Consider the following 24,673-nt stretch of genomic DNA (forward strand, 5'->3'; position numbering starts at 1 on the left):
CTCTTGGAACTGGAGTTACAGACACTAGTGAGCTGCCATGAGTGCACCCTGGAAGAGAAGCTAGTGTTCTTAACCGCTGAACCATCTCTCCAGCGCTGCTTCCTACCACCTTATTACCTTATTCTTTGAAACATGGTCTCTCTCTCTGACTTAGAGCTCATTTCTTCAGCTAGGCTGGCTTGCTAGCAAGCTCCCAGATCAATCTCTCTACCCCACAGTGCTAGAGTTACAAGCGCGCACTCAACTTCCAGGGAGGTGCTGGGGATTCGAACTCAGGTCTTCACGCTTGCACAGCTTATTCCCTGAGCCATCTCCCCAGCCCCAGATTTTCTTTTTTTTTCTTTCTTTTTTTTTTTTTAAAAAAAGATATACAGTGTTCTGCTTGCATGTATACTTGCAGGCCAGAAGAGGGCACCAGATCTCATCACAGATAGTTGTGAGCCATCATGTGGTTGCTGGGAATTGAACTCAGGACCTCTGGAAGAGCAGCCAGTGCTCTTATCCTCTGAGCCATCTCTCCAGCTCCCCCCCCCCCAGATTTACTTTTAAAGATAGGCTCTCACTAGGTTTCCCAGGCTAGCCTGGAATTTACTTACTACTGCCAGAGTCTCTGGAGTAACTAGGATGACAGTCCTGTACCACCATACCTGGCTTCACCTTTTAAATTGGCTTTTAAATTGCAGGGATAAGAAATTGGATTTAGCCGGGCGGTGGTGGCACACGTCTTTAATACCAGCACTGGTGAGTTCAAGGCCAGTCTGGTCTACAGAGTGAGTTCCAGGACAGCCAGGGCTACAAACCCTGTCTTGAAACACCCCCCCCCCCCCCGCCACCAAAAGGAAGGAAAAAGAAAGAAATTGAAATTATAAATGAGGCTTTTAAAACCAGCACTTGGGAGGCAGAGAAAGGCGGATTTCTATGAATTCCAGATCGGGTTGGTCTACATAGGGAGTTACAGGCCATCTAGGGATACACAGAGATTCTGTCTCAAAGCGAAAAAAAGAGAGTGGATTATTCAGAAGGAACATGTACACAAGATTCCACACTACAAAGGTTAGCTCAGACGAGAGAGCAAGGGACCTTGCAGAGCTCAGGCTACACGGAAATTCCAAAAATGACCACTAGGGGGCAGGAAAACAGAACAAAACTCCAGTGGAGGTCCCACTATTCAGGAAACCAGACTGATGGTTTGGGAAGGTCCCTAAAAGCCCATTTCTATACATCCATTCCTTTCCAAGGATTTATTTAATTGGTGATGGAGAGATGGCTTAGCAACTGAGAGTGTTGCTGCTTTTGAAGAGGTTTGAGCTCAATTCTCAGCACCCACATCAGTTGGCTCACAACCCCTGGAACTCCAGCTTCGAAGGCTATTTTATGCCTCTGGCTTCTGCAGAGACCCACATACACCCACACACCTATACTCATAATTTTATATATTTTATTTGTTATTGTCGGCTCATATGCTACAGCATGGAGGTCAGAGGACAATTTGCGGAGTTGGTTCTCTTCTTCCACCTTTACATAGGTTGCAGGTATTGAACGCCCACGGAGCCACCTCACCATCCTACACAGGTGTTTCTAACAAGGATTCCGAACCTTCTAGCAAAACAGTTGTCATCTGGGCCAGACAGGCTCCTGGCAACGCCAATTCCCAGAAAGCTTTTGGAGCAGCTGTCCCTAAAGAATGAAGGGAAAGGGAGTCTGGCAGGTCATTTGTTGTTGGCTCTTATTTATTTATTTATTTTTTAAGACAGGGTTTCTCATCGGGGCAGTGGTGGCACACGCCTTTAACCCCAGCAATCGGGAGGCAGAGGCAGGTGGATTTCTGTGAGTTCGAGGTCAGCCTGGTCTATAGAGCAAGTTTCAGGACAGGCTCCAAAAGCTACAAAGAAACCCGGAGGGAAAAAAAGACAGGGTTTCTCTGTCCTGGAACTAGCTCTGTAGACCAGGCTGGCCTCAAACTCACAGAGACCCACCTGCCTCTGCCTCTCAAGTGCTGGGATTAAAGGCCTGTGCCACTACCACCCAGCTTGGCAGGTCATTTCTTAAGAATACCAAGCTCAGGGCTGGAGAGATGGCTCAGCAGTTGAGAGCACTGACTGCTTTTCCAGAGAACCCAGGTTCAATTCCCAGCACCTACATAGCAGCTCACAACTGTCTGTAATTCCAATATCTGACACCCCAACACAGACTTACATACAGGAAAAACACCAATGCAAATAAAAGTAAACTATTTAAAAGAAAATATACCAAGCATAGCCAGGCAGTGGTGGCATATGCTGTTTGAGGCTAGCCTGGTCTACAGAGCAAGTTCCAGGATAGCCAGGGCTACACAGAGAAACCCTGTCTCAAAGAGCAAAATAACAAAACAAAGAATGCCAAGTTCTGCATCAGAAGCGTTTTGGAGGTGGAGGACCATGCACACACCATGGCGCTTATATGGTAGGCTCCAGAGACTGGATCTAGGTCATCAGGTGTGTCTGTAAGCACTTTGGCCCACTAAGCCCCATCTTACTGTCCCAGGGGATCATGTAAACCTCTGAAAGCCTGCAGATGGAGTTTCTTTATTGAACTGAGCAGAACTGAGATTCATAGTAAGTTCCATGCCTTGAGTTGCCAGAATCCACATGAACCTGAGTCCAAAATTTACACTTTTCTTATGTGGAATTTCAAAGAACATTATTTTAAATTAAAACCTGTCAAAACCCCCAACCTCTATATTGGGCTCTGCATGGTGGTACGTCTTTAATCTATGACTAGAAGGCAGAGGTAGGCAGATCTGTGTGAGTTGTCAGCCTGGTCTACACAGTGAGACCTCTCAACAAAACCCCAACCCCATAAACCTCAATGAGAACATGTTAGCTGGTAACCTTTATTCAGGAAGCAAAGTTAACTAGGAAACCATGCTTCAAAAATATGCCACACAAGCCAGGCCTCATGAGGCCACCGTCCAGTCATGCACTGATGCAGGCGCCAGTCTCAGCAAGATTCACCCTAACAGACCACCATGTGTTGGTAACACCAGTCAGTTTTACTCTACTCAGGTAGCATGAGCAAAGGTGCTGGCAACCTCAGGTTCAGATCCTTGCTCTGGGCAGTGTGCCCAACCCCAGCCAGTGCCTCATTTACATGTGAAATTCAGGTGTGAACTCCCCAACACCCTTCTGCCCTGTGTGGGCAGACAGATGACCTGATTCTCACTCATCCCCACAGAACTGTTAAGGATAAAAGCAGGTCCAAGAAACTAAGCAAGACTAAGATGCTGGTGGGGAGAGGATGCTGGTGTGTACGGAAAAAACACAGGCACAGGAGCAAAGTCATCGGACAGCAGGAGGCAAGCCTAGGTGTAGAGACCCCCACAGCAAATAAAAACAATGGGAAGTAGAAAAAGACAAGATCTCCTGAGTAAATTGGGAGCATGGGGACTTTGGGAGAGGGTTGAAGGGGAGAGAGGCAGGGAGGGGAGCAGAAAAAAAATGTAGAGTTCAATAAAAGTCAATAAAAATAAAATAAACACACAACCCTCAGCCGGGCAGTGGTGACACACATCTTTAATCCCAGCACTTGGGAGGCAGAAGCAGGGTGGATCTTTGTGAGTTGGAGGCCAGCCTGGTCTACAAGAGCTAGTTCCAGGATAGGCTCCAAAGCTACAGAGAAACCCTGTCTCGAAAAACAAAAACAAACAAACAAAAAACCCAAAATACAACCCTCCCAGCTTTCTTCATCCACAAGGCACTTTAACTGTAGGAAGTAAAGCTACTCCATTCTTGCCATCAGCACATTATAATTATTCAATACTTCTAATATTTATGGTGTATCAAATAAAATCATTCAAGTAAGTAAAAAAATAAACCAATGATGAAAAGTCCTACTTTTCCCATAAAACACAGGAAGATGTCCAGATTATTAGTTTTTATGTGTGTATGAGGTACACCTGCATGCATGTGCCGTTAGGGCCCAGAAAATGGTGTTAGATTCCCCCAGAACTGAAGTTAGAGGTAGTTGTTAGCCATGTGGGAGCTGCAAATTGAACTCTGCAAGAACGGCAAGTGCTGAACCACAGAGCCATCTCTCCAGCCCCTTGTAGAGCTTCGTGCAGCCCTGTAGAGCTTTGGCTGCATTGTAACACAATTTTTAGAAGCCTAATTCATAGAAAAGACTGTATATTCTGTTTAATAAAATGTTTATTTAGGATGTTAACACAAGGTAGGTCATGCAAGAGCCCAGTTTAAAAAAACAAACCTAAAAAGAGTGTAAGGAATGACAACTGGTGTTGCCAATTAAAAAGATTGCCAATCATTTTATCACCAAAAGCGCAAATGAAAACATTTGAATCTGACATGGTTGAAGTGATCCTTCGAATTTGTGACTGACAGCGACAGGTAGCCATTTGTGTCCCATCCTCAGAGGAGCAGAGTGCTCTGTCCAAATAGCCATCACCCTCCACTCTCCATATTCAGAAGGCAGGAGGCTCAGAACTTCCGGGTGTGGTGGGCTCTTGACACCCTCTGGACAAACTCAAGCTGCCACGTCTCAGCAGGGATGAAGGGTGAGTGTTTGGTGAGCATCAGCTGACACCGTTTCCACTGGGAACCTGATGTGTTGATAACGAAAACCGTAGGCCTTGCCAGCCACTCTCGCGGACCTGAAGTGTAGTGTTTTGACGTCTGGGGAAGGATTTTCAGGGCAATGAGGACTGATTTGAGCAGAAACACCAATGGAACACAGTGCCTCAGATTTCAGACAAACACAACTCATCTTTTGGCAAAAAAAATGAAATAAATAGCATGGAAATTTGACAGATGTTTGAATAATCTACCAAGTGTTGAGTATAATTTCATTGTAGACACAAAGAAGCGACCATCTCAACGAATTTTCAAAAAATAAAAAAGGCTTGTACTTATTCTGTACAAAACTGTCACTTTTGGAACTGCCCCAATTCATCTACACATTGAATTTATTAACACAGCATTAAGTTTCTTTGTGTAAAAAACTCTTTGTACATAGTAATAAAAAAGCTAAGGCAGGATGCAGTGGACAGAGCCTCCTGGTCCCTTCCTCTGCATCCCCGCAGAGCCACAGGGAGCGGCTGCGACAGAAGGAGCCATCTCTGCTTCTCCGCACTGAGCATCCGCGCCCTCGCTGTGGTGAGAATCCTGTCCGAGCACCCTGAAGGACAGAGGCTGCTGGTGATCTTTGGCACTTACGCTGGCAGACTGAGCTTCTTTCCCTTGAGTACTGGATTTGACAGAAAAGAACAGAAACAAGAGGTCACTGTATGAACAAGTTCAGTTCCCTTCTCCCTGGTCCTTGCACATGCTGCACAAGTACAAGGACATAACAGCAATAGAAAAAAACAGCCAGGCCAGGCGGTGGTGATGCACGCCTTCCATCCCAGCATCTGGGAGATAGAGAAAAGCAGATCTCTGAGTTCCAAGCCAACCTGGTCTACACAGTGAATTTTAGAACAGCCAAGGCTACACAGAGAAACCCTGTCTCAGAATCTTGACAGTACCTGCATCTATGAACTGAAGGCAGACATGACGTACCTTTTGTAATGTATAAGTAAAAGAAGTCGCAGTAGAGAATGGTCTGGACCACACCAGCCACCACAGCAATGAGATCAAAGAAACCCTCGAAGTAGAAGCGCCAAATCCAGTTGACGAGGTACAGAGCACGGTAGAGGCCCAGGAAGAAGAGGTAGTGGGTGGTGATGGTCTCAGCCTCGCCAGTCTTGCTGATCATAAAGAGCTGTGGAAGGATGGCCACGGACTCCAGGTAGATGGAGAAGGTCCATAAGATCTGAAAGGCAGGAGACGGGCTTCAGCTGGGGGGAGCAACCAGCTACCACACACGACACCATCTAAGAGGTTGGGTGAGCTGCCTAAGACGAGCTAGGTAAGGGAACTGTCATGTCTTACCTACCACGAATCCACACGGACAGTGTTCCTGTGTGGGCTCATCTCACTCCAGATCCAGAGTCCCCAACCCACCCTGCTTTCTGTCACTGCTTCTCTTGATTCTCCACCAACTGCCCTTATTTTTCCACCATAGATGGCTCTGCCTGACAATTCTTCAACTTTGCAACAATATGAAAGCAACGTACACCCAACAGAAACCATACTTGATTTTCATGTTCGGGCTAGTGGGATGTACTACGATGCTGGGCAGCAGCAGAGCTGCTGATCCCAGTCGGTCACAGTGCACCTCCTGCACCGACAAGAAACAATAGTCTACAATGTGCTAGGTTAGTAAGAACGGGTAAGGAAAAGGTGGTACATTTACACAAAGCAGTACTACACAGCAGAAAAAAATAATGACATCTTGAAATTTGCAGGCAAATTAATGGATCTAGAAAACATATTGAGTGAGGTAACCCAGCCCCAGAAAGATAATTATCACATGTACTCACTCATAAGTGGTTTTTAAACATAAAGCAAATAAAACCAGTCCACAAATCACAATTCCAGAGAACCTAGACAACAATGAGGACCCTAAGAGAGACATACATGGATCTAATCTACATGGGAAGTAGAAAAAGACAAGATCTCCTGAGTAAATTGGGAGCATGGGGACCATGGGAGAGGGTTGAAGGGGAGGGGAGAGGAAGGGAGGAGAGCAGAGAAAAATGTAGAGCTCAATAAAATCAATTTAAAAAAAGGAAAAGATAGCTATATTAAATGTTTCCTTTCTTCCTTCCTTTCTTTTTTTTTTTTTTTTTTTTTGAGATAGGATTTCTCTGTGTAGCCCTGGCTGTCCTGGAACTCGGAACTCACTCTGTAGATATGGCTAGCCTTGAACTCAGAGAAGCCTCTGTCTCCTGAGTGCTGGGATTAAAGGTGTGCACCACCACAGCCCAGCATGTTTTTTCAACTAGCAATGAATCTGTCAATAAATGGTCACAGCCCCATCAGAAGTTAGGAAGCTCCTGCATTTTCAGTGTGTATGCACATATGTGCTAGTGCTGGAGAACAGCTCAGGTGTCATTCCTTAGGTGCCATTCACCTCTTTTCTGAGATAGGGTCTTTCATTAGCCTTGTAAGTAAACTAGAAGCCAAGCAGTGATGATGCACACCTTTAATCCCAGCACTCGGGAGGCAGACACAGGTGGATTTCTGTGAGTTTGAGGTCAGCCTGGTCTACCAAGTGAGTTACAAGACAGGCTCCAAAGCTACAAAGAAACTCTGTCTCGAAACAAACAAACAAACAACAACAACAACAACAAGAAAGTAAGCTGGGCTGGCTCATAGTGAGCCCCAGCAATCTATTATCTCAACCTGCCCAACACTTGGGATTATATGCACCACTGCACCTCCATTTTTCATATGGGTTCTGGAGGGCAAACTCGGGCGTTCAACACTCTACTAGCAGATATCTCTCCAGTCCTTCTCATCCCCTTTCTTTTATTGAGACAAGGTCTTATATAGCTCACACTGGCCTCAAACTCACTATGTAGCTGAGGACAGCCTTGAATTCCTGATCCTTTTGCCTCTGCTTCCCAAGTGGGGATGAGAAGCACGTACCACTACACCAGGCTTAGTTTGGGGAAGCATCCAGCAATAAATCGCCGGCAGACACCCAAGTACCCAGGCGCTTTAATTCCAATATACCAAATCTATTACAACAGTGTATGCTGTACCAGAAGTCTGTCAAACACCAAAACAAAGGGAAGAAAACAAGAATAATTCATTTTCTGTTAACAGGAACCAGATGTGACCAGTAAATCCCTTAACCAACCTCAAGAGGAGAGAAGTCATGATTGACTAGAAATGAGAGGCCTCCCACGGGAACCACCAGAAACTCCACTCGGAAGGTGTCGTGATTTCCATCATAGGTGGCCTTAAACTTCATGTAGATCAGGTACACCGTGGCATAGGAGCAGGCAATGTAGATAAGCTAGGCAAAGGAGAGACACCAGGTTAGGAGCACATTGCAACTGTTCCTAAACACTACCTACCGTACCACCACCTAGTCAGCTTCTCTCTCTCTCTCTCTCTCTCTCTCTCATACACACACACATACACACTTCTGGCTGATATACAGTCCTGAGTCACACAGCCACCATAGGGCAGTTCTATCACCCAGATCTTACCCTCCAGGCTCCAGTTTGCCCTTCCTGTTCTGTTCCCAGTTTTGCCTTCTCTAGAACGTCACATGAGTGATGTCAAACAACACACTGTTTTCTGCACCTGTCTTCTACAGATGGCACAATGTGTCTGAGGGTCTGCCAAAGTTGCTACATACATTAGTAATTTTCCTTTTTAGAGATCAAAAACTTTTTATTTTTGAATGTGTACATATGCATCGACGGGGATCAGAAGAGGGCACCAAACCCCTTGAAGCTGGAATTACAGCCTACTGTAAACCTGCTGTAAGCTGTCAAATGTGGGTGCCGGCACTTGAGCTCCAGCCTCACAGCTGAGCAGCAAGCACTCTTACCCACTGAGCCATAACCTCTGGCCCGTTTCCTCCTTTGTGCTGAGCAGAGATCTAGTGTACAGGAACATCACAGTCTGCTCACTCACTCACTAGTTAAAGGGGAGGTGTCCTGTTTCCAGTTGGAAGATGGTGAGTAGCTGCTATGAACATGGATTACAGCCTTTGTGTGAATATAAGTTTCATTTCTCTTGCATTTATACCTTGGAGCAGGTTGGTTGGATCAAATGTTAAGCATATGTTTTAAGAGTGTAGGAAACTTCAGAGAAACAGGCTTTGCATCTCATCTTACCCTATGACACAGCAGCTTTAGAGGGAAAAGACTGCAAAGTTCACTGCAGTTCTGGACCAAGGACTTCCGTCTAACACTTCTTTGGCAGCTTTTTTGTAAAGATAAGATTAAGCACTGTAATACAGGTTAAACTTTTGCCACAGTGGCTTTTGCTTAAACTTCACTCATTTGTTTAGGGCCAGAAAGAAGGCACTTAAGGCGAAGCCCCACGACTGGAGTGTAATCTCTGGGCTATATGTGCTGAAAGGAGACCAACTCCTTCAAGGGATCCTGACCCCACACTTGAGCACTGTCATGTGTGTACTGGGGAATAGTATTGTAAGGTCTGTGACTTTTGTTTACGCTGCATTTGTTTAACTCTGGGAAGCTGTGTTACTGTGCCTGTCTAAACACCTGAGGGTCCTAATAAAGAGCTGAACAGCCAATAGTGAAGCAGAAACAAGAGTAGGCGGGGTTGGCAGGAGGAGAGTATAAACACGAGGAGAAGCAAGACCAGGAGAGCAAGGAGCAAACAAGAGAACAAGGAGAGGAGGACACCAGGGCCCAGGCCAGGCTACACAGCAAGCACAGAGAAAGAAGCAAGAAAGGCATATAGAAATGGACAAAGATAAAAGTCCAGAGGCAAAAGGTAGTTGGGATAATATAAATTAAGAAAAGCTGGCAAGAAACAAGCCAAGCTAAGACCAAGCATTCATAACTAAGAATAAGTCTGTGTGATTTATTTGGGAGCTGGGTGGTGAGCTCCTCAAAAAGCCAAAAGAGTAAAACATCACATAACATGTGTGCACCCATACATGTACACTTAACAGATATACACAAAATAAAGGGACATACTAAAATGTAAAACATTGTGTTACTTTAACAATAAATATCCAGATTGTTGCTATGAAATTCAGACTGGTATTGCAACAAAGCAAAGCCAAAAGTTAATTTTGTTTGTTTAAGATTATTACTATTTTAAGATTCTAAGTTTTTATTTTGTGAGTGTTTTGCCTGCATGTATATATGTACACCTGTCTAGTTCTCTCCACGGGCAGAAGGGATCGAAGTTCCTTGAACTGGAGTTATAGGCGTCAAGTCCTCTGCAAGGGCAAAAAGTGATCTAATCCACTGAGCCATCACCTTTCCAGCCTTTACTATTATTTTTAAATACTATGTGTCTGACTGTGTGTCTGTGCACTTGTGTGTGTGATTGCAGACTGGAAGGTACCGGATTCCCTGGAGTGGAGTTACAGGCGACATGATCTGGGTGCTAAGGACTGAAGTGGCGTCCTCTGCAGGAGCAGCACGAGTTGGAATCTTACTCCCTTTTCTGGCCTTTGTAGACACACAAAGTGCACATACACACACACATAAATCAAAAATAAGTTTTGGAGCTGGAGAGATGGCTCATCAATTAAGATGTTAAGTTCATACTGCTTTAAAAATTAGATTTAACTAATTATTAGTTATGTATGTACACTACATGTGTGCCTAGTGTCCATGAGGTCAGAAGATCCTCTGACCTCTGGATCCTCTCGGTCTTAAGTTACAGATAGTGGTGAGCTGACATGTAGGTGCTAGGAATTGAACCCAGGTCCTCTGCAAGAGCAGCCAGTGCTCTTAACCAGCTGGAGCTGGAATCACAGGCTGCTGTGGATGCTGGGTACTGAACTCCTGTCCTTTGCAAAAGCAGCAAATGCTCTTAACTGCTGAGCCGTCTCCCCACCCCCCTGAAAGCTAGTTTGTAAAACAATTCTGCCTCTAAGACAGCAATTTTGGGTACAGAGCAACAGAACTGTCCAAGGGCTTACAATTGAGTCCTGTGTTCTTTCATCTTCAAAAGGTCACCCGGCCCCAAGGAAAAGCCTAGTATTCTGAAATTATATCAATTTGTAAACTGCAGACACTCAGGCCTAAGAATCAAATGCAGATTTCAATCATGACTAGAGATGGCAGGGAAAGTACTACACTGTCTTGTTACTCCTTCTTCCTAGGAAATACAACTTAAGAAACCTAATTAGGAAAACACTGGGGCAAATGACTTAAATGGGGAAATGAGGGTAATCACCAAGTCCTTAACCCCACAATGACACTAAACAGTTCCCAGGCCTCATTATGCATTTATGTTTGTAAATCATCAGCATGTATTAAAACTGTTGGTTTTAACCTACACATTTATTAATAAAGAAAGCACACATGTAGGTGCACCCACACTGCGCCCCCTCTGGACCATACCTAGTCCAGGCTTACTGTAGCCGGGGACTTCCCAGGGCCCTGCCTGTAACCTACAACTGGGTTCTGGCTAAACAAGCAAGCAAGCAAGCAAGCAGGATTGTGCTGAGTTGGGACTCTGTAGAAGAGAGGGCTCTGACTCTCCCATCTGCAGTACCTGCAGTTTCATCTTATCAGACAACAAGCAGAACCTAGTTATCCTGGATATATGCATTCATCCAGGTTTGTGTTCCTGTGTGTGTAGGAAAGAGATTGACCTTGCGTGTTTGAGTTATTTTAATTTTTTTTTCTAGATTCTTTTTTTTTTGAAAGTAATTTTATTAAATTATAAAAGTTTCCATTTACGCCCCTCTTCCCAACACCCTCCCACTCCCCCCACTCCCTCTCCTCCTCCCTCTTCATCCCTAAGGGCAGTCAGGGTTTCCTGCCCTGTGGGAAGTTCAAGTTCCTCCCCCCTCCCTCCAGGTCCAGGAAGGTGAGCATCCAAACAGACTGGATCCCCAAAATCCAGTATATGCAGAGGAAACAAGTCCCAGTGTCATTGTCAATGGCTTTTCAGAGTTATTTTAATTTATGTGTATGTAAAAGTATATACCTGACAGAAGTCACAAGAGAGCAAGATCGTCTGAAGCAACAGACTGTTGTAAGCCTCTTGATGTGGGTGCTATGAACCAAACTCAGTTTCTCTGCAAGAGCAGTATGTGTTCTTAACTGCTAAGTCACTGCTCCACCGAAGGTGTTCTTGATACAAAGGGCTCAACACTCAGACTAGGCTGGCAGGACTGAGCCCTGGGGATCCTTCTCTCTACCTCCCTAGAGCAGGGACTACAAGTGAGTGCCCCCACGCACAACTTATATGGGTGCTGAGGATCAAATGACACTGCGCTGACATGGAAGCCACCTTCCTAGCCCAACCTAGTCATTTTTAGACAGTCAAATATTTCCTGGTTACTAGAGCCCTGAACGAAATGATTACAAGTAACTCAAACTTGCTCGTTTTTCCTTAGTTTTTTACACATTTATTTGCTATATGTGTTTGTGTATGCATGTGGCAGTTAAGGGACAGCTTGCAGGAGTTGATTCTCTTTTTCCACTATGTGAGTCCCCAGGATTGAACTCAAATTATCAGGCTTGGTGGTAAGTCTCCTTATCCACCGAGCCACCTCACCAGCTCTCAAATTTGACTTTTAGCAAAGATCATAAACCCAAATACTGCATGCCCACTTTAATCTATATTTATCAAGATGCTTTCAAACACAAAGTGTTGGGTAGGGAGGGGGTGCTGTAAAGTGCTTGCAGAACATGAGGCCCCAGTCGATTCCCAACACTAGAAAAATCAAGAAATAAAGCAAAAGACATGAAAGCAGAAGGGGGACAATAGAGTGCAATGGGGTGACTATGACTGGAAGCTCAGATCTCTCTAGAGAGAGAGAGAGAGACAGACAGACAGACACATCAGCAAGGTGGATCAGCAGGTAAAAGCCCTTGCCAATTGAGGCTGACAACCTGGGTTGGGTGGAAGGACAGAACTTATTCCCAAAAGTGCCCTCTGGTCGCCATGTGGGCACCACAGCATGTGCTTGCCCATGTTTACACATACACACATTGAAAATGAAAACTTTTAACAGAATAGCGTATCTAGCTATTAGTCTTAGAGAATTTAAATTTTAAAAAAAAGTGACTAGTTCCCCTGGGTGTGCACATGGGGGGTAGGTGTGCTGGACTGATGTCATACTATACCTTCATAGATGTATTATAGAGGGAAATGAATGAAGTAAAAAGATCCAGGTAACGAGTTGTGAAGACCAGTGCAAACAGAAGCTGGCTTTTCCCAGAAATGCCTGAAGAAACAAAAAGTGAGAGTTAGGACAGCCCTGGGGAAGAACTTTGGCTCCTGAGATCATTCTGGTCAGCAAGTCCACAGACAGGGAGAAGATACTTGGGGTCAAAGGCCCAGGCCTGGGGACAACTGATTAAACCAGAGAAAATAAAGCTTTTCTTTCTTACAACACCCCATTTTAGCTCTCCTAACCGGTCCTCCTATGGTGGATGAATCTCGGCAAGTGACTTTCTTACAATATCACCAATACACCAAGATGTCTACCCTCCAAGGACTAAGCTCAAACAGCTCAGCGCTTGCTATTCAGTACCACACATCTTTACCCTCTTTACCTCTGTATGACTCACATATGCCTAACTCCTGGGGCTGACTGTGCTGGCACACGCCTGAGTTCCCAACACTCAGGAAGCTGGAACAGGAAGACTGAGTTCCAGGCCTGCCTGAGCTGCACTGAGACCCTGTCCTGGTGCAATACATAATAAAAACGGATACACCTTGACACCATGTTTCCCTCTACAGAGCAGGGCAGCCACAGCTCACGTGGGGAAACCAGATCACATTACACAGGGAACCTTGCCCACATGTCTGTGTGAATTTCAAGATGCTGCAGACGGAGCGATCTGTGACAACTGGAAGGTGACGGGGATTCGAAGTTGACCGCCTCAGCGGCAGTGCACAGTCCACCCATCACACAGCGCAGAGCATGGACCCAGCAGAGAGCTCTCTCCACTCCCACTCCCTTCTCTCCTATGGAACATGGTTAAGTGCACTCTTTGACTTTCTCAGGTCATTTACAGCTTACAGAAACAACAAACCTGGACAGAAGACCTTTCTTATCAGGCGTGAACAAGCTCCTTCACAAAGGAGTAGAAAGAAGGAAAGCTGACTGCTTCCAATCAAGGACCTAGGGCAGAGCTGGGCAGCCGATCTGCTTACTGCTTTCCTCAGAAAGGGGGGCCTCTTTCTACCAGAGATCATTGTTTCAGAGGGAAAATGTCGAAGCAGATGCTACACACTGGGGTGAGAAAGACAGGAGCCACAGACAGGTCCTATGGGATACTTGGTGAAGTCCTGAGAATTTTCCAGTTGTCTTTTCAATAAAACAGAATATAGACAGGCAGTCTGTCAAGAAAGGTTTGTTCCAATGGGGCTCTGGTGCCAGGTACATGCTTATCAATCAGCATTCCTGCACTAACAGTCAAGAGTGCTAGCTCATCACTGTCCTTTGAGACCCAACTGAACAGCTATCACCTCCACTTGGAGACTCCCTTCCTTAGTGCTGCTGATTCATCCCATGGGCACTTCATGCCAGCTGCTGCCCTGGCTTCTCCACGGGCACTGTAAGACACTCTGTGGAGCTGGCTCAGGAGATGAAGCACTGGTCATGCGTGTGAGAGGATTCCCAGAAGCCATGTGAAGCCAGACTCAGCAGCAGGCACTTGCGATCACAGTCCTTCTACTCAAAGATGGGCAATGGAGACGAGAACCCCCGAGGTGCTCAAACATGGTGGAAGGCAAGGACACCTCTGCCCTCACACACTCTGACACAGCTTTGATGGTTCGGTTCCTGTGCCCTGCAAAGCCTCCAATAGTCACAGAACTCTCTTGTGGAGGTTGTGCCTCATTCCGTTTAGTATTTCCTGTGCTGTGCACTAGGCCTGACATGTAGTAGGTCTAGAAAAACACATGTTCAAAAGAAAATGGAATCCATTTTATCTTCATGTCATGGGCAGTCTCTGGATGAAACTTGCAGAGGATCTGAATTCTACTGTGTCTCTAGGACAGGAAGCAGATAAAGTGCCCTGGGCTCTGTCCTAACTTACTACAAATGGGAGGGTGCGACGCCCTGAGTGAGCAATGGGCAAAGGAGAAGCCAGGTGGTATGTGCAATGGTGTGGAATCCACACAGGAACTACCATCTGGGAATCTCGGACACTTAAAGGATGTGGCAACCATTCTCCCTGGTATGGAGCTTGACTAGAAAGTAACAGCTTTGCTCTTTCTCACTGAAAGGCGTTTCACCTCACAGAAGGAAGCAATCCCAAGTTAAAGATAGGAGGAGGTGGGCAAGAATCACCTGGGGTAGGGATGGAATTGAATAGCTGCTACCTTATCTGTCTACTGATGGATCAGCAGAGCTAGGCCTGCCTGCCTGCAGTCCTGAAGGTCAAACCCAGGTAGGCAAGCCCCTCATTACTGAGTTACAATCTCAGGCAATACCAACTTGATCTTGGATTAAAAAGTTCCCAGGTGATGGGCTACAAGAGCTAGTTCCAGGACAGGTTCCAAAGCTACAGAGAAACCCTGAAAAACCAAAACCAACCCAAACAAAAAGTTCCCAGGTGAATATGTACAAAGCACTCAAGAGCACTCCAGACTGACGCCCTGATATCTAATGCATCTTCCTGTTACATTTAACAGCAAAACACTTTAAATTAGTATCACTCATTCTTGTTCTTCCCCACAGAGCTCATCAAGGTTTATGAAAGCCCACACCTCCACAGTTGAGCCCACAGGACTTTAAATTACAGTGAAGTTCAAAGTTGGGTTTCTGACATTCCTACTGGTTTATCCAAACAAGAAGGAGATTCTAATAACAGCAGAGATGCCACCAAGCACTGTGGGTGAGGCCACCCGGAGAGGTTGTAATCTAAGAGTCTCTCAAAGGATCTGGATATTCTAAATTTAAAAAAACAAAAACAAAAAACTTTCTTTTGGTGGAGACAGCTGATCTTGAATTTGCTGTGGGTCAAAACTGGCCTTGACTTCCTTATCCAATCTCCACCCCTCCATCCCTCCAAGTGCTGGAATTACAAATGTGCACCTACGCACCTAGCTTGAACATTCTTTTAAAATTCATGACCTTTCCCTGGACTCCATAACTCAACACTTAAGAACGGTCTCACAGTCAGGCATGGCAGAAAGAGCCTGCAACCCCAGCCTAGCTGCTGTAATCAGGAAGCTGAGACAGGAAGATCAGAGTTCAAAGCCAGCCTGGGCTACATGGCAGGTCTCAGGCAGAGAATGTAGTTCACTGGTAGAGTGTCTAGCATGTCCAAGGCTCTGGGTTAGATTCTCAGCAGGAAGGGAGGTTTTGGAACCAAAGGGTCTAGGTTCCAATTCAGTCAAGATGCTTCATAAGGCTGGACTTATTATATGCCACCCTAATTCCATTATCTCTGCTTGTCAAACACAGATTACACTAACTTATTGAGAATGTTGAAACAATGGAGGAAAGTGCTTTATAGTACATATGCTATTGTGAATACTTAAGAAACAACAGTCAATATTAAAAAGTACATATCATTCTTAAACCTTTCCAAATGGGCTAAAATATACAGATGAGTAGAAGATCTTCTCTTTTAAAAAGATTTATCTTCATTACTTTTAAGTATTTATGTCTTTGTGGGTTAAGTGCGCATGAGTGTAGGTGCCTGCAGTGGCCACAAGAGGGTATCAGACCCAAATCCAAGTCCTCTAGAAAACCAGGAAGTACTCTCAATGACAGCCACCTCTTCAGCCCCTCTTTTAAAGAGCCCTCCCATCTCCTTTTTAAGTGTATGAGCTATTTTAAGGTCCCTCTTGGGCTGGTGAGATGGCTCAGTGGTTAAGAGCATTGACTGCTTCTCCAGAGGGCCCAGGTTCAATTCCCAGCACCCACATGGCAGCTCGCAGCTGTCTGTAACTCCAGTGCGCATGAAATAAAGTTAAATAAAATTTAAAAAAAAATCCCTCCCTTTCTAAAAAAAGTATTTAGTTTTACATGTACGAATGTCTGGCCACATGTGTGTATGTGCACCACATGTGTGCTTGGGGCCTGTGGAAGCCAGAAGCAGTCAGAGTCCCTGGAACTGGAATTACAGATCATTGTTAGCCCCATGTAGGCACCAGGGAGCCAATTCAAGTTCTCTGCAAGAGCAGTAGGGGCTCTTAACTGCTGAGCCATTGCACCAGCCCTTAAAGTCCCCTTCCCATTCATGTTTATATGTGTACCACATACATTTTTACCCTTTAAAGTAATCTGTGTTTTACAATCCACTGTTTGAAGTCATATCTTGGAATCATCTTTTCCTTCTAAGAATACACATGTCTGATTCCATCCTGTTTAATGTCTTCACAATGTTCAGTGTGGACATAAAAATATTTGAGACCACTGGACATTTGAATTTTCACAATTTTCCCTGTGGATTTATGTTTATTTTATAATTTTTATATTTTCTACTTATTTTTATTTTCTAGATTCTATTTATGTGGGGAGGTACACAGTGAGGAGAGAGAGGGCATCAGGTCCCGTGGGGCCACCCATATGGCTGCTGAGAACTGAACAGCAGCGAATGCATCAACAAGCCATTTCTCCAACCTGTTTATAGCTTTACTGGTGTAAATTCTACCCAAACATGTCTATTTACATCTGCTTTGTGGTTGGAGATGTGGCATAGTGATAGTGCTTGGCTGGCAAGCACGAAGCCCAGCACTCCATAAACTGGGCACGACAGCACACACCTGTGAGGACAGCACTGAGGGGATACAGGAAGGTAAGTAACTCAACACTGTCCTTGGCTACAGAAGCACTCTCCCCTCGGCAGTCTTTATACTCCTAGTTGGGAAGGCACAGCAGGTGTCCACTTCACACTCACAGAAGTTACTGCCCTTATGGCTTGACATCCATGTCTGTACCTCTTCACACATGATTTACCATCTCACCTGACCTGCACCTTTCTTTGTGCAATGCTAAGGCTCAAACCCAGGCCTCACACATGCTACACATGCTGAACAAGCATTCTCCCACTGCAGCATCTTTTTTTATTCTCTCAAGATTTTTCATAGCCAAAGATGGCTTTGAACTTCTGGTCCTCCTGTGTCTACTTCCAGAACTTACAGCATGCACTGCCATGCTCAGTTTATAAGATACAGGGATGGAACCAAGGGTTCTGCCATTGCAGCCTTAGACTGGAAACTTTGCTGCCATCTGCTGCTGAGTGTCTCACTGTTGTGTACACAGAGGGTGATCAATCAATGCATGCCATGATTACTAAGAGACTAGCCCTCAAAGAACAGAGGAAAGAACTCCAAGAGGAAGCCAGGAATGTGATGCAAAAGCTTCAAATATTCAGTATCAACAACAACAAAAACAAGCACTACCACTGGGGGAGAGAGTCCTGTGGCAGAGAGCTTGACCAGTACACACAGATCATGAAGTCCTAGGTTCAATTCGCAACACTAGCAAAATAAATAAATTAATAAAAGTATTAATTAAGAAATTAATTATTCAGCTATGTAAAATACAGGGACAGTTGCTCCTGTTGAATCTGATAGGTTGAAAAGTTTGTAACTACACAAGGGCTAGGAGGAAAGGATTGAGCAAAGGAGGCAGGCTGGAGGTCACTCACCTCAGGACCCCACTAGGCTTTTACTCAGTGCTCAACACTGACAGTGACTGTCAACTTAGACGGAACGTCAGAAAGCACTTCACCTAAATACACAGCTTTGTATTTGGATTTGGTTGAACTGGTAGAGAACTTGCTTGACTTCAATGAGGCTCTGGGTTCAAACTCCAGCACCATAAATGAGTAAATACTACAGCTTCTTCTTCTAAAGTACCCTAGATAAGGGCTTAGAACAACAACAACAACAACAACAAAAGTGACAATCTGAGAGAGAATGTAACCAATAAGATGCCTAGCAATTCAGGCACACAAGATACTCTACACTTCATTTCCCGATGTACTGACAACAGATGCGGCCACAGATTTTACACTCAAGCAAGATCAGCTTGCTGCCTCCAACTATCAAACAGGTCCTCAGAGTGGCGGTGCACAGTTGCAATCCTAGCTCTAGGGAGGCTGAAGCAGGAGGATTTCAAGTTTGAGGCAACACTAAATACTCAAAAGACAGAATGTCCCACTTCCTTGCCAGTCTGCCTTATCCTTCCTTAGGGAGAATTATCCTATGGTTTGGGAGTGCTGGAGTGCTCAGCACTGGTGTTCAAATCCTAATGTGAGCTCCCATTATTAAGCTGAGAACCACCTGGACAGACATGGCTCAAATTCCAGATATTTGAGAAACTCCGATCAAGTTCTTTCTCTCCCAAAAGTCACTAAACAACTATTATAACTTAAGATGAAAAACAAGCTAGGACAAGTCAGCGTTTAATTCAGAATAAAAGATCTTGGTGATTTTCATTTTTGAGAGGCCAGGATATTTTATATAGCAGCATGAAGAGGACCCTTGAGTCCAAGAGTGAGGATGGTTTAATAATGTTCATAGAATACTTGGGAAACACCTGAACTGAGCTTACCCATTTACCTCTCATCTTATAACTTAAACTGGAATACTTTGTTCATAATGCTCTAATCTCCCAGGAAAATATGAATATTCAATAGCACCACCTTCCATTCCCTTGTTATTCAAGGTTCTCTTAAGAATTCTACTGGGGGGACAGCTCAATGGTTGAGAGCACTTGCTGCTCTTGAAGAGGACCTGAGTTCGTTTTTCAGTAACACCATGGTGTCTTCTGACTGACTATAACTTCAATTCCAGAGGATCTGACGCCCTCTTCTGATCTCAAGGGCTCTCTGTACACTTGTGATAAATACACAGGCACACATTTATGCACATAAAAATATTTTTTTACAAAAAAACTCTATTTCTGGGGGCAGGAGAGATGGTTCAGCCACTAAGGGGATGTACTGCTCTTGCAAAGGACCTAAGTTCAGTTTTCAGCATCACATTAGACAGCTCAAAACTGCCTGTGACTCCATCTCCAGGGGAATATGATGTCTTCTGGCCTCCACAGGAACCAGCACTCACACAACTAAAATAAATCTTTACTTGGCAGAAGAACCTAAGGAACGAAGTCTTAGAGATTTTGAAAGAAAGCTAAAGACTGAAAGTTGTGTCAGAGTCCAACAACAACAAAAACACCTGAAGCACTGGCATCAAAGGTGCAGAAGAACCGCTGAGGACAAAGCAAGTGTTAATTTGAAACCCAGATTACGAATTACTGCTTATGTTTCAATCCTGGCTTTATCAAAACTGTGCTTCCCTCCCCACGACTGGTTCCCTCCTCCAGCATGGGTACCTGCCCACACGGTTATTTTAAGGGCTGTCTGAGATGAGCCATACAGAACACTAAGCTGACGACCAAATGCACACCCTATCCCAACTGCGCCGATTAATCTGCTGTCATCACAAATCATGCAATCGAGCCTCTCAGGTCACCTCCAAGCCAGACACGACGTTTTCAGGACTTTGTAACAACCACTTTGATTGATCAAAGGTCTTTTTTGGTTGTGCTCACTTCCTGGATCTCAACTATGTTCCAGGGAAAGAGATGAGACCTTCAGACAGCAGAGGCAAAGGGGTAGCACTAACTTTAGATGAGTTAAGTTTGTTAATAAACCAGATAAGTGGCGTCTCCATCACCCAGGTCCTCTAGGACTCCTATCTTCTGCTGTCTCTAAAAAAAATTAAATTTGAGTTTACAAAGCTATTTCATTGGGGGCAATGGCATTAAGTTTAAGGACAGCATTTTAAGAATGTATTTTGGGTTTGGGTTGACAGGTTGTTTTTGGAGACAGGGTCTCATATAGTCCATGCTATCTTTGAATTCCTGATCCTCAGGTTTCTACCTCTCAAGTTCTGGGATTACAGACAAGTACCATCATATTTACCAAGAAATTATCTAAAACTTAGAAGAGTCTTAAAACTTAATGACTTGCAGAAATTCACAGCTATTGTGCAGGGAAAGTTCATTCTAGTGCCTCTCTGCAATACTCAATAAAATATGCATGACTTGGGGGGAGGGACAGGGCCAACTCACTGGTGACGTGGAGCCAGGAAACTAGATAAGAACACTGAGGAGACCTCAGTGGTACCCAGCGCTTGCAGCTTAAGAGAACCAGTTACTAGATGGTCACACCCAAGAAAGAAAAAACCAGTTCGCTTCTCAAAGAAGCACGAAACTGTGCCAAATAATTCACTTACGACGCACATTTTTTTTTATCTTTTATCTTTTTTTTTTAATGATGGACGAGATCCTGAACCCCAAGACTTGAGTGCAGCCCTCTTAACCGTAAGCACAGGTCTGACCTGACAACGTCCTGCCTCCCCAGTCCATCCCCTGCTCCAGTCCCTCAAGAGAACAGGATGGAGAGCAGGATGCCCTCTTCCTCCAGTCGGCCCCACCTCGCGGGTGGCCTGGCTGCCACGTCAGGCCCTGCTCGCTCGCCCGCGGTTCAACCCATCGTCCTCGAGCAAGTTTCCCACGGATTCCTGGGGACTCAGCGGCGCCCCCCAAAAGCCCAAAGAGAGGGACAAGCCTACTAGAACCCCACACACCCTGTCCTAAACTTTTCAGATCCAGCGGGACCGGGGGGGAGGGCAGTTTAGCGCTCTGCACCCGGACGGATCAAGTTCGCGGGCGGACCAAGCGCAGACCGGGGGGCCCAGGACTGCGACGGACACCCCAACCCGTGTGCACACCGGGAGGGCTTTCAAGGCCCGCTGGGCCGGCCGAGGTGGGTGTGTCCTGCCATCGCGAGCCCCGCGCGAGCCTCCCAGCGACCGAGGGCCGAACGGGTCCTTCCGTGCGGTCCTGCCCCTCGCGCCTCGCCCCGGCGACCGCTCACCCGCACAGGAGCGCGTCTTCCAGATCTTCAGCAGGAGGATGACGATGGCCGCCAGGTGGGACAGGTCCCCAGTCAGCCGGAAGATGTTCATGGCGGCGGCAGTCGGAGCGGCGGCCCCGAGGCTCGGCAGCGACTCAGGACGCGGCGACAGCCCCTGAGAGAAGAAGCGGCGAAAGATGGCGGGAGCGGGCGCGACGTGGCCAGGGACGTGGCCGAACTGCCGTCGCGCGCGCGGGGCAGCCTGGGAGAGCAGGCGCCGCTGGTGCCACGCCCCCTGCCACGCCCCTTAAAGGCCCAGAGTCCGTGAGCTGCCGGACCCAACACCCCGCGTGGGCTGCCGACTGAGGAGGACCCAGAGTGCTCCGCAATTTCCGTCTCCAGGGTTTCCGCCTAGCTGCCAGCGATTTCCTTTTTTTAAGTTTTGAAATGACACTCCATTGTGAGGGTCGTCTGCGTTTTCTCCCTGATCCTACTAAGACAGCTGGGGTTATCCCTCTTAGGGGCATTGTGGGAGTACTAAGCATTGTTAAAAATCTCTGCAGTTAAGAACGCGTGCTTCCCAAGTTCAGTTCCCAGCACCCACACCGGGCAATTTACAAAGCCTGTAACTCTAGCTCCAGGGGACTTGATGCTTTAGGCCTTTGAGGGCACCTGCACTCACGTGCACATACCCACACAAACACCTCTGAAATAATAAAAATAAATACTTAAAAGTACATTTATTTGTAGGTTGTGTGGGGGACATCCAATCAGATACAGTTCTCTCCTTCCAACATGAGGGTCCCCAAGAGTGGATCAAGGTGTCTGGATTGATGACAAGTTCTCTAACCACTGAGCGATCCCACCACTTCTTTTCTTTCCTCTTCCCCCTCTTCCTCGGCTTGCTTTTTGCTTTTTATATGTTTATTTGCTTGTGTGCACACATGGGTATGCTGTGAGGCCACATATTGGTGTCTATGGCCTCCTAGCTCACTTTACGACTTATGTATTGAAGCAGGGCATCTCACTTGAACCCAGAACTTGCTGACTTGGCTAGTCTAGCCATCCAGCTTGCTGAGGGGGTCCCCTATCTCCACCGCCCAAGCTCCACCACACCTGCCTGGCATTTATGTGGGTGCTGGAGACTGGGACTCGGTTTCTTACGGATTTTTGTCTTTGACAATCATTCTGGATTTACAGTGTTTCTTGTTTGCCATTTATAAAGAAGAAATTTGAAGACTTCAATTGTGGGGCTGGGAATAGGGGGCTGGAGAGATAACCCAGTCAGTGACATGCTTACTATATACACATGAGGTCTGGAGTTAAGTCCCCAGCCTGGATTGGCTATCTCCCCAGCCTTACTATCAATGTTAACAACTAATTCTTGTAAGCTATTCCCAGCACTCCTGGTATTTCCCTGTAAATAAGCAAGGATGTTGGGGGTGGGGCAATTTGGGTCCTGAATAGGCAGCTCCTGGGCTTTCATATGCAGCCCTGGCCGCCTTGAAAGAAAGAACTTGGCTCCACTCAAGCCAGCACCAGAAATCCAGACAGCTTAAGAATGCTACACAATGATTTTCTCTCTCTCTCTCTCTCTGTGTGTGTGTGTGTGTGTGTATGTGGGGGGGGGTTGTGGGTGTGGGTGTGGGTGTGGGTGTGTGTATGTGGGGGGGTTGTGGGTGTGGGTGTGGGTGTGCTTGCCCGTGAGGATTCAGCTCAGGTGATTAAGCTTGGCCGTAAGCACCCTCCCTCCACTAAACCATCTTGCTGTCCCAGTGAACCTCAGCAAGAATGGTTTCAAAAGAACTGGACCTTTTTTTTTTTTTTTTTTAACCAGTAGTTTATTTGAACTCTAAATGGTACAGCTAAAGAGGTAATGTTGTGATTGGTGCAAATATTAGCCCTCATTTGCATGTCAGGTTTGCTGTGATTGGTGGCGATTTCCCTTCCCTGAGGAATTTTAAACCCACTGTTGGGCTCACTAGGTGAGACATCATTCCAGAGGTGATCTCTTCAGTATTCTGTCTGATTTTTTAAAATGACTTGTTTATTTTTATTTTACTTGAATAAATGTTTGCCTCCATGTACCCATGCAGTGCCCTCAGAGACCAGAAGAGGGCGTTCTTCAGCAGATTCAACCTGCAAGATGGACATGATTTGTCAAAGTTTTGCTTTGGATACATAGTATCAAACTGGAGTACATAAAGGAACTGGTTGCTCATTCACTCTCTTTACCCTTTCTTTTGTTTTTTAGGTTTTTGGAGACAGGGTTTCTCTGTGTAACTGCCTTAGCTGTCCTGGAACTCACTCTGTAGACCAGGCTGGCCTGAACTCACAGAGATCCACCTGCTTCTGCCTCCTAAGTGATGGGATTAAAGGTGTGCGCGCCACTGCCCAGCTTTTTGGGGTTTTTGTTTGTTTGTTTGTTTTTGTTTATTTTTCTTCTTTTTTCTTTTTCTCTTTTCTCTTTTCTTTTTCTTTTTCTTTCTTTTTTTTTTTTTTTTGAGCCAGGGTTTCTCTGTGTAGTTTTGGAAGTTGTCCTGGAACTCACTCTGTAGACCAGGCTGGCCTCGAACTCAAGAGATCTGCCTATCTCTTCCTCCCAAGTCTACCACTGCCCGGATTTTTGTTTTGTTTTGTTTGTTTTCCGAGACAGGGTTTCTCTGTGTAGCTTTGGAGCCTGTCCTGGAACTCATTCTGTAGTCCAGGCTGACCTCAAACTCACAGAGACACGCTTGCCTCTGCCTCCCAAGTGCTGGGATTAAAGAAAAATGTGTGCCACCACTGCCTGGCCTTTTGTTCCTTTTGTTTTGTTTTTGAGATGACTCAGTGTATACCCCTGGTTGGCCTTGAACTCACAGAGATCTGCCTGCCTCTGCTTCCTAGGCACACTGGGCTTCTTCCTCTTTTGAACAAACATTTTTTTGAGACAGGGTGTCACGTCACCCAGGCTGACATCAAAGTTAATAAGAAGCCAAAGATGACTTTGAATGTTGAGATAACAGGTAATGTACTCCACACCTGACTTCTATGGTCTGGAGATGGAACTCAGAGCTTCCTGAACGCTAGGTAAACAGTCAGTCTACCAATCAAGTTGGCAGCCACGGGTTGTTTTCTTGAGCACTTCGGTAGCCCTTTTTTTTCATGTTACTCTGGGTTGGTTGATCATGCAATTACTGAGCACTTGCTGTTTGGAGAAGCTAGAAGGAGCTGCACCAGCAGGAAGCTCTGGGTCAGGTAGGACACCTGGGAGCTGAACCCTGGGTGTGTGCAGATTTGCCA

The 24,673-nt window shown here is 45.7% G+C and overlaps 1 protein-coding gene across 1 annotated transcript; it reads right to left on the reverse strand.

Moving 5' to 3' along the window:
• Positions 1–5,057: 5,057 nt before the first annotated feature.
• On the reverse strand, positions 5,058–21,628 carry Kdelr2 (KDEL endoplasmic reticulum protein retention receptor 2). The gene is made up of 5 exons (XM_048436811.3): positions 21,413–21,628; positions 12,683–12,783; positions 7,738–7,896; positions 5,550–5,802; positions 5,058–5,238 (listed from the first exon to the last, which is right to left on the reverse strand). Exons 1-5 carry the CDS (start codon positions 21,501–21,503, stop codon positions 5,204–5,206), a joined length of 639 nt encoding a protein of 212 aa, XP_048292768.1. The 5' UTR covers positions 21,504–21,628; the 3' UTR covers positions 5,058–5,203.
• Between the last annotated feature and the right edge of the window lie 3,045 nt (positions 21,629–24,673).

This window comes from Myodes glareolus, chromosome 2, assembly GCF_982192425.1.
Source record: "Myodes glareolus chromosome 2, mMyoGla1.1, whole genome shotgun sequence".
NCBI lineage: Eukaryota > Metazoa > Chordata > Mammalia > Rodentia > Cricetidae > Myodes > Myodes glareolus.

What these genes read in the sequence shown, in the direction of transcription:
- Kdelr2 (XM_048436811.3), bottom strand. Translation starts at nt 21,503, where the DNA reads ATGAACATCTTCCGGCTGACTGGGGACCTGTCCCACCTGGCGGCCATC. An exon ending in GAAGACGCGCTCCTGTGCGG is followed by an intron (nt 12,784 to 21,412) that starts GTGAGCGGTCGC and finishes TTGTTTCTTCAG; the next exon opens with GCATTTCTGGGAAAAGCCAG. An exon ending in TCTATAATACATCTATGAAG is followed by an intron (nt 7,897 to 12,682) that starts GTATAGTATGAC and finishes TCCTTTGCCTAG; the next exon opens with CTTATCTACATTGCCTGCTC.